The 14,087-nt window shown below is 38.6% G+C and overlaps 1 protein-coding gene across 7 annotated transcripts in view; it reads left to right on the top strand.

Moving 5' to 3' along the window:
• Nucleotides 1-14,087, top strand: part of dlg3 (discs, large homolog 3 (Drosophila)) — a 534,760-nt gene that overhangs the window by 110,067 nt on the left and 410,606 nt on the right. For 5 of the 7 annotated variants that reach the window (XM_072595179.1, XM_072595178.1, XM_072595175.1 and 2 more), the window contains exon 4: nt 6,630-6,788. In XM_072595179.1, the coding sequence (XP_072451280.1) occupies nt 6,630-6,788 (159 nt within the window). Of the gene's footprint in view, nt 1-6,629; nt 6,789-14,087 lie in introns of those variants that run through there. The other 2 variants (XM_072595183.1, XM_072595184.1) reach the window with 2 other exon arrangements.

The following is a 14,087-nucleotide window of genomic DNA, read 5'->3' as shown; positions in this document are numbered from 1 at the left end:
CAAGGAAATCATTTTTATTGTAATCATTGGTTTTTATCCAATGGCAAGTAAGAAACATGAATTGCTAACTTAGAATTCCATAGCTTTCAGAACGAGTGCTTCCAAATAAACCTGCTGGACTATAACCAGGTGTTGTGTGATTTTTAACTTTATACACCCCAGTCCAACACCGGCATCTCCAAATTATAATTCTATAACCTTAACCTCTACCCCTTTTAAAAATTCATAAGCACTTACAGACACAAAAATGGAAGACAAAACAGAAATATTGTGGGTAGGGAAGGAAGAAGCAGACTTAGGAGCTTTCTCTTTGCAGTCTACATGTTTCTCTGCTCTATTATCCACTTACAAGGCTGTAGCCACTTGCCCAGGACTCACTAAGGAGTTGTTACCATGTTGAGCCATGCTGATTTTAAAAAAAAACTATGACTGTCACTGAGCACACCTGCCCTAAACACACATCCATGGAACTGAGATGTCTAGCATTCTCTCCCACTGCTTGAAAAAGGCAATATTGTAGGTATAACAGACAATGAGGTCCAGTAGCATTTTGTTTTAAAGCTGCAACATTGTCTTCCACAGTTTCCTTGGTTTAAAACAGTATCTTTTTCAATTTATGAGTCCACTGTCCAAAAACAATCCTATCTCCTTGCACAATACCAGGTCTAGTATAGCCTGCTCTCTTGTTAGCTCCAGTACATGCTTTTCTAAGTAAAATTATCCTGAAACTTTCTATGAAATCTTTAGATAGGTTATGTTTGGACATATGATTTTTCCATTCTATATGTAGATTGAAGCCCTCCATGATTATCATCCTACCTTCCTGACAAGCTTCCATTATGTCTTCCTTTGTTTTCCTTCCTTCTGTGTAGTTACTGTTCAGGCTTGCACACCACTTCCACAACAGGTTTCCTGGCTTTATCATTTCTGTACCCAAACTGCTTCTACATCATGCATTCATGTGCTGTGGCTGCTATTGTTTCTGCGATCTGTGATGATGTCCTTTAGAGACAAGAAATCAGCGGAGTAAATAGATTTGAATACCATGTAAAAAATCAAAGGCAAATAGAATATCATCTTAAGCAGATGAGGATAGCTTACAGAAGAGTACAGCTGGATTCCAAAGCAGTGAAAATTAATGTTATGACTCTATAAAGCTCTGGTTAATACTATTTTACAGTTAGTTTAGGTGGCACATCTCAAAAAGGCCTTGGATTGGAGATTCGGCAGAATGATAAGACCATATGACCATAAGAGATAGGAGCAGTAGTAAGGCCACTGTGCCATTCAATAGGAACATGGATGATTTGACACTCCTCACTTCCACTTACCTGCATGCTTCTATAACACTTATTCCCCTATTTATCTCACCTTAAATGGGACTCACCCCACCCCACTTCCACTACCGTACAGCTGTCTGTGGAAAATAATTCCAAAGTCTCACAAATCTCTGAGACGAATTCCCTCCTCATCTCAGACTTTAATTGGTACCCCTTATTTCAGAGACTATGTCTGTGCTCTTAGACTATCCCATGAGGGGGAAAATCCTCTCAGTACTTACCTTGTCAAACCCTTTAGTAATCCTATATGTTTCAGTGAGATCACCTTTCATTCTTCTAAATTCCAATGAGTAGAGTTCCAACCAGTGTTCATAACACAGTTCTCCATATTAGGGATCATCCTAGTGAACCTTCTCTGAACTGCCTCCAATGAAATAATATCTTTTCTTAAATAAGGGGACCAAAATTGCTCACAATACTCCAGATGTGGTCTCACCAGCACCTTACAGTTGCAGTAAGACTTCCCTATTTTTATTCTCCAACCCCCCTTGAAATAAGGGCCAACTTCCATTAGCCTTCCTGATTACCTGCTGAACCTGTGTGCCAGCTTTTTGAGTTTTGTGTACAAGTGTCTGAAGTCCCCTTGTCTAGCAGTTCTCTGCAGTTTTTCTCCATTTAATTATAACTTTCTTTTTGTTTTCACTTACAAAATGAACAGTTTTACATTTTCCCACATTATTGTCCAACTTTTTGCCCATTTAACTTCTCAGCGTGTCTCTGTATACTCTTTGTATCTCTTGTAATCTGCCTTTCCACCTAATTTTGAAATGTCTGCAAATTTGCCTACAGTACATTCATCTCTTTTTTCCAAGTCATTAATATATATTGTAAATAGTTGCAGTGTCAGAACTGAATCCTGTGGAACCCCACTGGTTACAGGTTGCCAACCTGAAAAAGAATTCCTTATCCTTACTTGCTCTTCCCTGCTCATTAGTGAATTCTATATCTGTGCCAATATACTGCCTCTAATACTGTGGGCTCTTATGATGTAACTTTTTGTAACATACCTTGTCAAATGTCTTCTGGAAGTCCAAATACAGCACACCTACTGGTTCCCCTCTACCCACTATGGTTGTGACTTCCTGAAAAACTTGAATAAATTAATCAGACATAATTTCCCTTTCATGAAGCCATGCTGAATCTGCTCAATTAGATTTTAATTTTCTAAATGTTCTGTTATTACCTCCTTAATGATTGATTCTAATACTTTTTAAATAATAGATGTTAGGCTAAAAGGCCAAAGGTTACCCGCTTTTTGGCTCCCTGCCTTTTTGAATGTGGGTGCCACATTGGCAGTTTTTCAAATCCTTTGGTACTTCTCCAGAATCCAAGGATTTTGGGAAAGTTACAAGTAATGTATCTCTTTAGTTATTTCTTTTAGTACCTAAGGATGTAAGTCATCGGGGATGGGCACTTAACTACCTTTAGCCCCTTTACTTTGTGTAACATTATTCCTTTCATGATAATAATGATATCAGGGCTTGTGGGATTAAACTACAAGGACAGCTTGTATTTACTTTAAGATTTACGTAAGATTGAGGGATAATCTAATTGAGGTGATGGAAAGTTTGATAGCTTCTGTATATTTCTCCTCTTTCCTTTGATGAGGAAATCCAGAACAGATTTATAACTTCCAGGTAAGGGTTGAAAATTTCAATGACACTAAGCTACTTTATGGGCTTTGGTGCTGAGTAATTAAATAATTTAATACAATGTGAGGAAGAGGTGATTGCAAATAGCAACTATTGTTCATTGTTACATGGTGTGATTAATGGGGAAGCAAAAGATCAATGATTGGACCCCAGCTATTTATTACATGTATTAATGATTTAGATGAGGGAACTAAATGTAATATTGGAGGAGAAAGTGAGGACTGCAGATGCTGGAGATCAGAGCTGAAAATGTGTTGCTGGAAAAGCGCAGCAGGTCAGGCAGCTGAGGGCCTCATTCCTGAAGAAGGGCTCATGCCCGAAACGTCAACTCTCCTGCCCCTTGGATGCTGCCTGACCTGCTGCGCTTTTCCAGCAACACATTTTCAGCTCTAAATGTAATATTGCCAGGTTTGCAGAAAACATGACTCAGCATAATATAGTAAAGGAACCAGGACAGAAAGAGTTCAGCCATCTAACAATTCAAGGGAGTAAGGTAAAGCTGGGTGGCCTCTACTTTAATATCAGGAGTAAGACAGATGAGTTAAGATGAGATGCATGGAATTGTGATATTGTTGCCATTACAGAGACATAGTTGAGGTAGGGGCAGGACTGGCAGCTCGATATTCTGGGGAAAAGGATCTTCAGTGGAGGATAGTGTTGCATTATTAGTTAAGGAGTCTGTTACTGCATTCAGGAGGGACAATGTTTTGAAAGGGTTTTCAAAATGAGGCTTTATGAATAGAGACTAGGAATCAAAATGGGACTGGCACATTGCTGGCAGTATATTATAAGTCCCTACACAGTCACTAGACAATAGAGAGCAGATATGTAGACAATTTCGCTTAGGTATGTAATAATAATAGGGTAATTATATTCAATAATTTTAACTTCCTGAATGTTAATTGGGATAGTCATCATGTAAAGGCTTTAGGGGGCAGATTTTTTGAAATGTATTCAGATGTTTTTCAGTCAACACATAAAATGTCCAATAGGGGTTGGCACAGTGTTGGACCTAATTCTGGTGAACAAGCTACTTTATGGGCTTTGGTGCTGAGTAATTAAAGAATTTAATACAATGTGAGGAAGAGGTGATTGCAAATAGCAACTATTGTTCATTGTTACATGGTGGTCAATTGGTCAAGGTGGTAGTTGGGGAACTTTTTAGTGATAGCAATCACTACACTGTATGTGTTAGGTTTGTTATGGAAGAGCAAAGAGATGATGTGCAATAAATGGTTTTGGATTGAGGGAAGGCAGATTTTATTAAAATATGACAACATCTGGCCAAAGTAGACTGGGAAACTCTATAGCAGAACAATGTGAGGTGTTTAAAAAGGAAATGGGGAGAGTACAAGCACAACATATTCCTTTTTGGGTGACCTATTTATCTAGGAATATGCAGGACTGAATAAGAAAGAGAAGAGGCTTTTAGCAGGTGCATCAAGAATGCTATTAAGCAGCACCTGCTCATCAATAGCCTGCTCAGAGATGCCCAGTTTGGATTCTGCTGGGGCCACTCAGCTCCTGACCTCATTACAGCCTTGGTTCAAACATGGACAAATGTGCTGAATTCCAGAGATAAGAGTGACAGCTCTTATCATTAATGCAGCATTCGACCAAGGTATCCACTTTACTAGCAAAAATAGGAAGGCAGATTATTATCTGAATGGTGCTAGATTGTGAAATGAACAGATGCAATAACACCTGGGTCTTCTTGTACACCAGTCACTGAAAGTAAGCATGCAGGTGCAGCAGGTGATGAAGAAGGCAAATGGTATGTTGGACTTCATGACAAGAGGATTTGAGTACAGGAGCAAGAATATCTTGCTACAATTGTGTATGGTCTTGATGAGAGCATACCTCCTGGAGTATAGTGTGCAGGAACGTTTTCCTGGTCAGCAAACCATTGCAGCACCATGTGTAGAACTCCAGGGAAAGTGTGGGGGGAGAGAGAGGGGGAGGACAGGAGGTCAGTCATTTGGAGACAGTGCCTGAGCTTCCATTGATGTCCAGGTCTGTTCTTGGCAGCATTTCAATGAGACAAGTTCGTTTTTAATCATTGTACCTGTAAACAAAAGACGCGATCAGGGTTGAAACAGCTCTTTGACATTATGTTTCTATCAGGACCTTGAGATCCCCTTTGGATAATCTGGTATTCAGATAATTGATTTTTGGATAATCAAGGTTCCTTGTTATTCACTTGAGTTTTGAAGATTGAGGGAGATCTCAGAAACCTGTGAAATTCTAACTGGACTAGACAAGATAAATGGAGGAAAGATGTTCCTGATGATGAGAGTCAAAACCAGGGGTCACCTCAGAAGAAAATGGGGTCGGCCATTTAAGATTCAGATGAGAAGAAATTTCTTTGCTCAGAGAGTGGAATTCTCTATTACAGAATGTGGTTGAGGCCAAAACATTGAATGTTTACAAGGAGTAGTTAGATATGATTCTTAGTGCTAAATAGATGCAAGGGTATGGAGCAAAAATGGGAACTAGGTACTGAGATGGATGAGCGGCCATGATTATATTGAATGATGGAGCAGGCTCAAAGGGCCACACAGCCTATGCCTTGCTCCTATTTTCTATGTTTCTATGTGGCAGGTTCATACCTTGCTTGATTCGATTAGGTAATTCAGTTCCACATTATTATAGAATAATACTATAATACTTCATGCAAAAAAGTCTCTTCTCTCATGTTGAACTTAGTTTCATCAAAAATTATGATGGTGTTTGGCTCTTTCTACGAGGTTCTATCCTTATATCCAAACTCCCAATAGGCAATAATCTAATGAAACCATTTGATTTCATTTAAGCTTTATTGTCGTGTTTACTCAAGTACAGAAGAACAGGAGTGCAGAGAAAAGTGTACAATGTTGCCACACACAGTGCCATCTTTGGTACGAAGGTACAAAGATACAAAACTTAGGTACATGTTGTAACATAGAGAAACAAAATTCAAAGAAAAGCATTACCATTGTTCTTTGTATAGGTAGAAAAATAAAGAAATAAAGTTAAAAGTTAACATTACAGTCCTTCCTACAATTAAGTGGAAAAATAAAGGACTAAAGCTATAGGTTCAACAGTCTTTCTTAAATGCACTCCCGGCAAGGTCTTCTCTGCTTTGGCCCGCTGTCTGGGACACCTCGGGATTCCTGTTCTCGATGCTGTAGATGCCAGGGGTCCTCCCTCACTGACACTTTGGGCTCGCTCTAACTACATTGGGCTCAGATCCACAGTCGCCTCCCCGCACCAGACTTCCAGCCGATGCTGCTCCAGGCCCCCAGCCGCTCCACGTACTGAACCTCCAGCTGACACACCTCAGGCCTACGGCCATTGCCATTGTTTGTGACACATTTCTAATGTTTAGGACAAGAGATTATAGAAAATCAGCAGTCATGATGTAGAAAACATCCTGTAGGGCTACTTTTTAACTGGCTAATTTAAATTCAATGAGAATTTTCTACATTTAGCTTCATGAAGAAACCAACTTATAATTATAAAAATATAAATTATTAATTGTTTGGCTTAAAGCCTAATTTTATTTTGTTTGAAATATTGTGGGCCTATATCTAGAACTGTTAAGGTTTTTATATTTACAGAATCTAATTAACAACTATGTGTTCGTATTTTTATATAGGGATGTATCTACAATGATGATGACGACATCAACCATCGTCCTCCTAACCAGATTCACAGTGAAGATATGCCCAAACTCATACAGATAAAGGAGACAAGTACAGTTGAAGTTGAGAATATTTGTAGCTATGTATCACCCATCCATACATCCTGTCCGGAGGTCAGTGTCACATTTTCTTTTATGCATGTGTTATAATCAAATTTTGGAGAGTAACATGGGACGTAGCAGTACAGTGATAAGATATTGTTCTTTTACCAATTGGATCTAGGTTCAGTGAAGCCCAGATGCAAGCAATAAAGTCTTTGTAACATGTCTTTTTGGTACAAGTCTCAATCTGGATTTCTTATGAGGAACAAAGCTATTACATTACTGCAGTAAAAGATTGTGTTAATGGCACTTGTTTGACCAATGTAAACATTATTCTGGATCTTTACCCTCTTCATCTTACCTAAGATGGTGGGCAAGGTTTAAATGACTTTGCAGAAGGACATATGATACATCTAGGACCAGAAAAGGTCACTGGGTTCATTGAAGCTTAATGGTCCAGTATCTTTAATATGTTGTTGCATCCAACATGGTTTTGAGCATTTTATGTTTTTTGCCCACAATATTCTACTGGCAGATTATTCCATAAAATTTTCAGCTTTTAGTTGTTAACAACAAATTTAATTCTTTAAATTTAAGTTTAATCTGGTCCACTTTTTCTTTTTTCTCATTCTCGTTTGTGAGGATTCAGTTGGTAAATTACCATGAGATTAGTCAATGGGCAAAGTGCTGCAATGGTTTGCTGACCAGGAAACGCTCCTGCTCAGATCACTTGCCAGCAGATGTAATGGAAGGATTTTTGTGGTAATATCAACCTGCTTGGCTATATCACACATACACCTTCCATAGCCTACAAGTCATGGCGTAGACTCAAAACTGGAAAATCTGGCTGAGATATATGTATGACACCATGTTGTCAGGAAACCTCAGTTTGGTTCTGATTTACAGGAGGATTTTAGGTTTACCATCAATGTTTTTATTAAGATCTTGTTCAATTGAATCTTGATACTTGTTACTTTATAAGCAAAAAAACCTGTTTAAAAAAGTCATGTTATTATAACATTGATTCAGAAAACCAGGAGGCACATGTGATTTATAGTCCACATTGCTGGTCAATATTGACCAATCTTAATCCTTATTCAATGATCTATATTTTAGCTGGAGCAAAAGTATTGAAATGAAAAATACCAATGTGCCAACTGAAATTTAGTGATAAAGCAGGACAATCTAAGTTATATGGAATGTTGTATTGATTTTAATCGTTAATGTGACTTTGTAGCAACTATATGCGTAAATTAAGAATGTGTTTCAGACTATTATTGAGAAATACCCACTGTGAGGCACTTACGTAAAAAGAAGAGTAACATTGACAGTTTTCCTTTAAAATGAGAGAGATGCCAGCATGCTTCATGCATACTGTCCACATGTGACTGCTTGGTACAAATCAATTGTAGCCCTAACTTTGCAGGTTGGCCCTGTGGAAAACTAGAAAACTTCCATTCACAGCTAGCAAGTCACTGGTAATGTTGCTTGTGGCTATTGCCCTTTAGAACCATCTGCTGGCAGAATCTGTGAATTAAACATAAAATCAAGACTTGAAATAAGTTAAGAAATACAACTGGCAGAGTATCTAGAAAATGTTGCTGTCAGTTTCAGGTGTCATCAAGCTGCAATGTATTAAATAAACTAGAAATGTTTAGGATTAGAAAGGTCACAGTGACTAGTAGTCCCATAGTTCAGAAGGTCCTATATACAAATATTATGAATACCCATTCCACTGGTAGGATCTCACATACAGACAGTGTATATAAAAAGGCACAGGTGTAATGTTATTATTTTCTGATACAACATGGAGGAAAATTTACATAATTTTCAGCTATGCATAACTGATGCAAATGGCCCTGCAAGCAGCAAAGTTTCTTGCAAAATTTATCCTCATCCCTTGCAATCCTCAATCTTCCTTTCACTAAGAATCTGTCAACTGCCTTCTTGAACTAGTCAACACTCTGCTTCCACATAAACTATTTATTCAACTTGCCCTCTTTTGAGTATGTCCATACTTTCTGCTTTATTTGCATTGACCCGAGCAAAGTTGCTTGACAGTTCTAATCACACATCAACTATTTTTCTCACTTAATGTATACATTAAACTATGAATTCCCTAAATCAGAATTAGTATCTTTTTTTGATGATTTGCTTCATATATCCACATATTATGAGGCAAATACATCTTTTAATTGTTAATCTTGCACAAGACTTCTAAAATTTGTCAGATAAAAACAATGACTGCAGATGTTGGAAAGCAAATACTGGATTAGTGGTGCTGGAAGAGCACAGCAGTTCAGGCTCGTTGGATGCTGCCTGAACTGCTGTGCTCTTCCAGCACCACTAATCCAGTATTCTAAAATTTGTAGTTCTCTTCCGAAGATCCAAGTTGTTAGTCATTATGCATTATGAATGCTCTGTCACGCTTCATTACTTAAAATAACTTCAAGTCATTTAGTCTTTCTTCATCACTCACTTCTGAGGGATTGGTACCATTCTTGTTATTCTTCTGTGAATTTTTTTTTCAGTATATAATTTTTTTAGGTTTGGTGATAAAGTTATACATCAAGATATAAGGCAAAATTGTCACACATAAGACCCAGTACTTCAGTTATGAGACAGAACAACAGCAGAAAAAGAAATAAAGAAGTAAATCCCAAATTCTGGATCCCACTGCCTCTTGGAAATTGAGCTGTAAAATTGTGCTCAGAAAAAATGGCAATTGTGAATTGTCATGTCTAAGTCACATGATGACCCATGACCGAAACCTCAACTTGAATAGATGTCACCCTCAAGTCAAATGCCAGTCAATGGCTTCTCTTAACTGCCTCATCAAATTGTATAAAAACAAATAATTGAATGATAGGCAATAAATGTGTGTCTAATCAGTGATCACCACATCACTTAAATAAATTTTTACAAAGCCTCTCAAACCTGTTCGACCATTTCCTGAAATCATGGTTGATCTGCATTCTGCCTCCATGTGTATGCCTTTGCTTAATGACTTAATACTTTTGGCTAATGACAAAATATCATTCCCACATTTAAAGTGAGCAGTCAATCTAGTATCAATTGTCGTTTATGAAAGGTAGTTTCAAATTCATAACTTTGTGTGCAGATATGTGTTCTAATTTTACTCCTGAAAAGTCTGGCTCCTAGACTGAGTTCCATAGTGCTCAACTTTCCAAGTAATAAAAATGCTTCTGTCTACCCTACTTGTTCCTTTTAAAAGCTTAAAGTTTGACTAAGTCACTCCTTAACCTTCCAAATTCCAGAAAATATCATTTTAGTTTGTCAGCTCTCCTTGTATCTTGGACACCTCCCTCCATTTCTTGACCTCTCCATTTCAATCTCCGGCAACAATCTCCGGATGGACACTTACTATAAACCCACAGACTCCCATAACTATACATACTACACCTCCTCCCACCCAGTATCCTGCAAGAGCTCCATCCCGTTTTCCCAGTTCCTCCACCTCCGCCGCATCTGCAAGGAGACATTCCAATTCCAAGTATCCTAGATATCCATTTACTTTAAACAACGTGCTTTTTCCCCCTTCCAGGCAGCCCTCCACTGCACCTCCTGCATTCCTCACTCCACTGCTTTAAACCGCCCTTCTCCAAACGCAATAAAGGCAGAGTCCTCCTTGTCTCACCTACCACCCCAACAATCTCCGCAACTCATGTATCATCCTCAAACACTTCCACCAACTCCATTTAGACCCCACCACCAAAAATATGTTCCCCTCCCCACCCCTCTCTGCTTCCATAAGGACCATTCCCTTTGCCAATCCTTGGTTCGCGCCACTCTCCCCACCAACACACCCGAACCACAGGTAGCTTTCACTGCAACTGTAAAAGATGCAAAGCCTGCCAACACACCACTCCCCTCATCTCCATCCAGGGCCGCAAACAGTCCTTCCAGGTGAGACAGAGGTTCAACTGCCTCTCTTCCAATCTAGTTTACTGTATTCGGTGCTCCTGATGTGGTTTTCTCTACTTAGTGAGACCAAATGTAAACTGAGGGCGTGTTTCACTAAGCATCTCAGCCAGGCCTGCAGTGGCCAACCTGAGCTTCTAGTCACCACCCATTCAATTCCCCTTCCCACTCCCTTTCTTGGCCATCCTTGGCCTCTTCCATTGCTACAAATTGGAGGAACAACACCTCGTCTTCCACCTGTGAGGCCTACAGTCTGGAGGACTAAACATTGAGTTCTCCAATTTCAAATAACATCCCTTCCCATTCCCAGACTCCCTTTCTAGCCTCTCCCCACCCTTCCATTCCTCTGATCGACCCTTCCTTTCAGCTATCAACCAGATTCATTCCTCTCATTGACCAACCAGGTTGCCCTCTCTACCTGTGTTCACCTATCACTACCTCATCACTCCACCCCTTTCCCCATCCTGTACCCTCCCCCACCCCCCCACCCAGGCCCCTATTATCTGCAGCTGCCCTGCATCCACCCCAGTCCTGAAGAAGGGTTACATCTGAAATGTTGACTTCTCCATCTTCTTCCAGTCTCCTGCTTGTCATTCTTGCTATTTAACCCTTGAGTCTCAGAATCATTTTTGGTAACAAAGGTATTACAAAAAGAGTTTGATGAGTTTGCACCTTGGTTCAGTCTGAACCTGCTATAATGAAATTTGAAAGAGACTTACAAATGTCAGTCGACATTGCTTACCAGACCCCAGCAGGAGATAACAATTAGCAAAACAAATAGAACACTAGATAGTGTTTCTAAATGAGCTAACTTCAAAGTAAAGTGAATCTGAAGCTACGTATCACTTTTTCTTCTTTATTTACTCATGGGTTATGGACATCAGGAGCAAGGCCGCATTTGTTGCTTATCTCTAATTGCTCTTAAAATCAGTAGCATACTCAGCCATTTCAAAGAACAGTTAAGTCAACCACATTGCTATGGGCCAGATCAGGCATGGATGGCAAATTTTCTTTCCATAAGGATATCAGTGAACCAGAAGGACCTTCACAACAATCAGTTATTTTATGATCACTATTACTAAGACTTACAGGCAGTTTCCTGGTTCCGAACAGTTTCCTCTCTGGATTCATTTGCAAGTTGATTTGTATGCAAGTTAGAACACAATGCAGAACAACGTAAGGGAGCCATTCATAAGTACAGGAAATCTTTGTATGTCGGGTCTTTAAAATTGCACCTCTTTATGACATCACCTTTGTAAGAATGAGCCTTCATAAGTCAGAGGTTTCGGGACCCTCTGTACTTTCAATTCCTAATTTTATTAATTGAATTTGAATTCCACCAGTTGCCATGCAGGTAAGGCTATTTCTGGACTTCTGTGAACAGTGTTTATCACTGCAACATGTAGAAACTAACCAGGTTCTAGATATAGTTCAGAAGAGAATAACAAAACTAATTCATATGTCAAAGTGAACAGCTCTGAGTTATAATAAACAGATGAAACTTTAAGTTCTCAAGAATAGATCCGCAGTGGAGATCATGTGGAGGCATTTTATAAACTTAACAGTAAAAAAGAAATAATCCAAAATAATATTTTCAGGCATGTCTGGATAGTGAGAAATACCAGCACATGTTCAGCTTTCAAAGGGTGAACCTCTGATCTCAATGATTACTTATCGACATAGAAGTGAGCAGCTGGAATAAGTTACATAGAAGGTTCCGTGAGGCCAGGACAGGGCTGAATTTGTAATTCAGAAACCAAGGGAGCGATAGATGTCATCAGACCGTGCCTGCTGAGTATGATTAACTCATATTCTTAGTCAGCTGGAATGAAAGACAGTGAGGCCAAGACATAGGATTTCACAGTTAGCTTTGATGGCAGGATGGTCTGGTTGTTTCTCTAGAAGAATAGATTTGACATATCGGGGCGTTTGGAAGTTGGATTGGGTTGAGTGGATGTTTATATTTGCAAGGAAATACGTTTTAATAAAATATTCCTAAATTTAGCTTTGGTAAGAAGTTCTCTATGCTATTAGCAATGATTGACTGGTCAAGTTTTCTCCATCAATATATTAGATGCACATCTGGAAAGCTATCTGGCACATTAAATTGTAGTAGGGATCTATTTGTATGGAAATTGCATGAACTACATGGATAGAAGATTTAATGAATTAGTAAAAGTAGTGGACTTTTCATTGTATCACTTACCTTAATGCCAAAGGTGGATTTGCAGCTTCAAAACTGATTGTGAAGGGCAGTTAGATGTGATTCTTAGTGTCATTGTTTTGCAGATTACATTGTTAATCTAGTATCCTATTGTAGTCTGAGTCCTTGCTGCATGCATTGTGTTTTTTTTCTCTTCAGTGGGCAGCATGTATGAGCATGCAGTTTGGAACTCTGCCTCAGCTTACTATCTTTCAGGAACTAAAACAGTTTGTAAAAAAGGAGAAAACACTTAGGGTGGCCATAATGATCACTTAATCAGGTAGAACCAAAGTAATTAAACTAATGTGGGATAAACAAACACAACCTGAGTCAAAGTTAACATTTTATCAAAAGAAACCAAAACTCAGCCAGGCGTGAAGAAACTCTTGCTTTCTATTTATGATTCACACTTTTCTGCAAGTTTCACATATTAGATGAAAGTCATCTGCAGATTATCCAGCTTGTAAAAATGATGAAGTCGCATATGGGAATACATAGGTGGACTGTATTTCAGGAAAAGAGTTTTCAGGCAGAATATTTTCATATCTCTCTCTTTTGCCCTCCCTGCTTCCTCAGCATAGCAAAATAAACTTGGTGATAAGACAAAGTAGAAAAACATATATTCACTAATATTTCAAGGATATTTACAAATTTTGCTACTACTGCAGATACAAGATTTCAATTTAACAACTGTGGCCTCAGGCTAGAAGCCTCAAGGATTTTTTAATCCAGACCTTCCTTTTGTACCAGACTTCTTCCTTATAGGGTTTACACCTATGTGTATTTGATATTGCATTTCATTATCGTGCTCAGGTTGAGTAATTAATAAAATGCCTCTTATTCAAAAAGACCTCATTTTGGCTCCTTAGTTTTGACTAGGCTGTATTTTAATTGAAATATGATATTGCCATATGTTAAAAAGCATTAAAATGTATATTATGGCCAACCAACGGTGTTAAGAAGAAGGGAGTCAATTCACTCTTCCTCAACTGATCATAATCCATCGCAAGTATTAAGGCATTTATCATTAGCTTTGGTGTTGTCTGTTCTTGTTTCATTGCACGAATATGCATAATACAATTCAAGAACAGCTTCCAATTAATATAGAAGTTATAAGTAATACCTTTCTCTATTACTACAACCTCTTCAAGATTGATCAAACATCTGTTCTCCCACATATAATCCCTACTATAATTATAATCCTACAGATATAATTAATGAACTAT

Source organism: Chiloscyllium punctatum, chromosome 25 (genome assembly GCF_047496795.1).
Source record: "Chiloscyllium punctatum isolate Juve2018m chromosome 25, sChiPun1.3, whole genome shotgun sequence".
NCBI lineage: Eukaryota > Metazoa > Chordata > Chondrichthyes > Orectolobiformes > Hemiscylliidae > Chiloscyllium > Chiloscyllium punctatum.
This window is presented reverse-complemented; position numbering and strand designations above follow the sequence as displayed.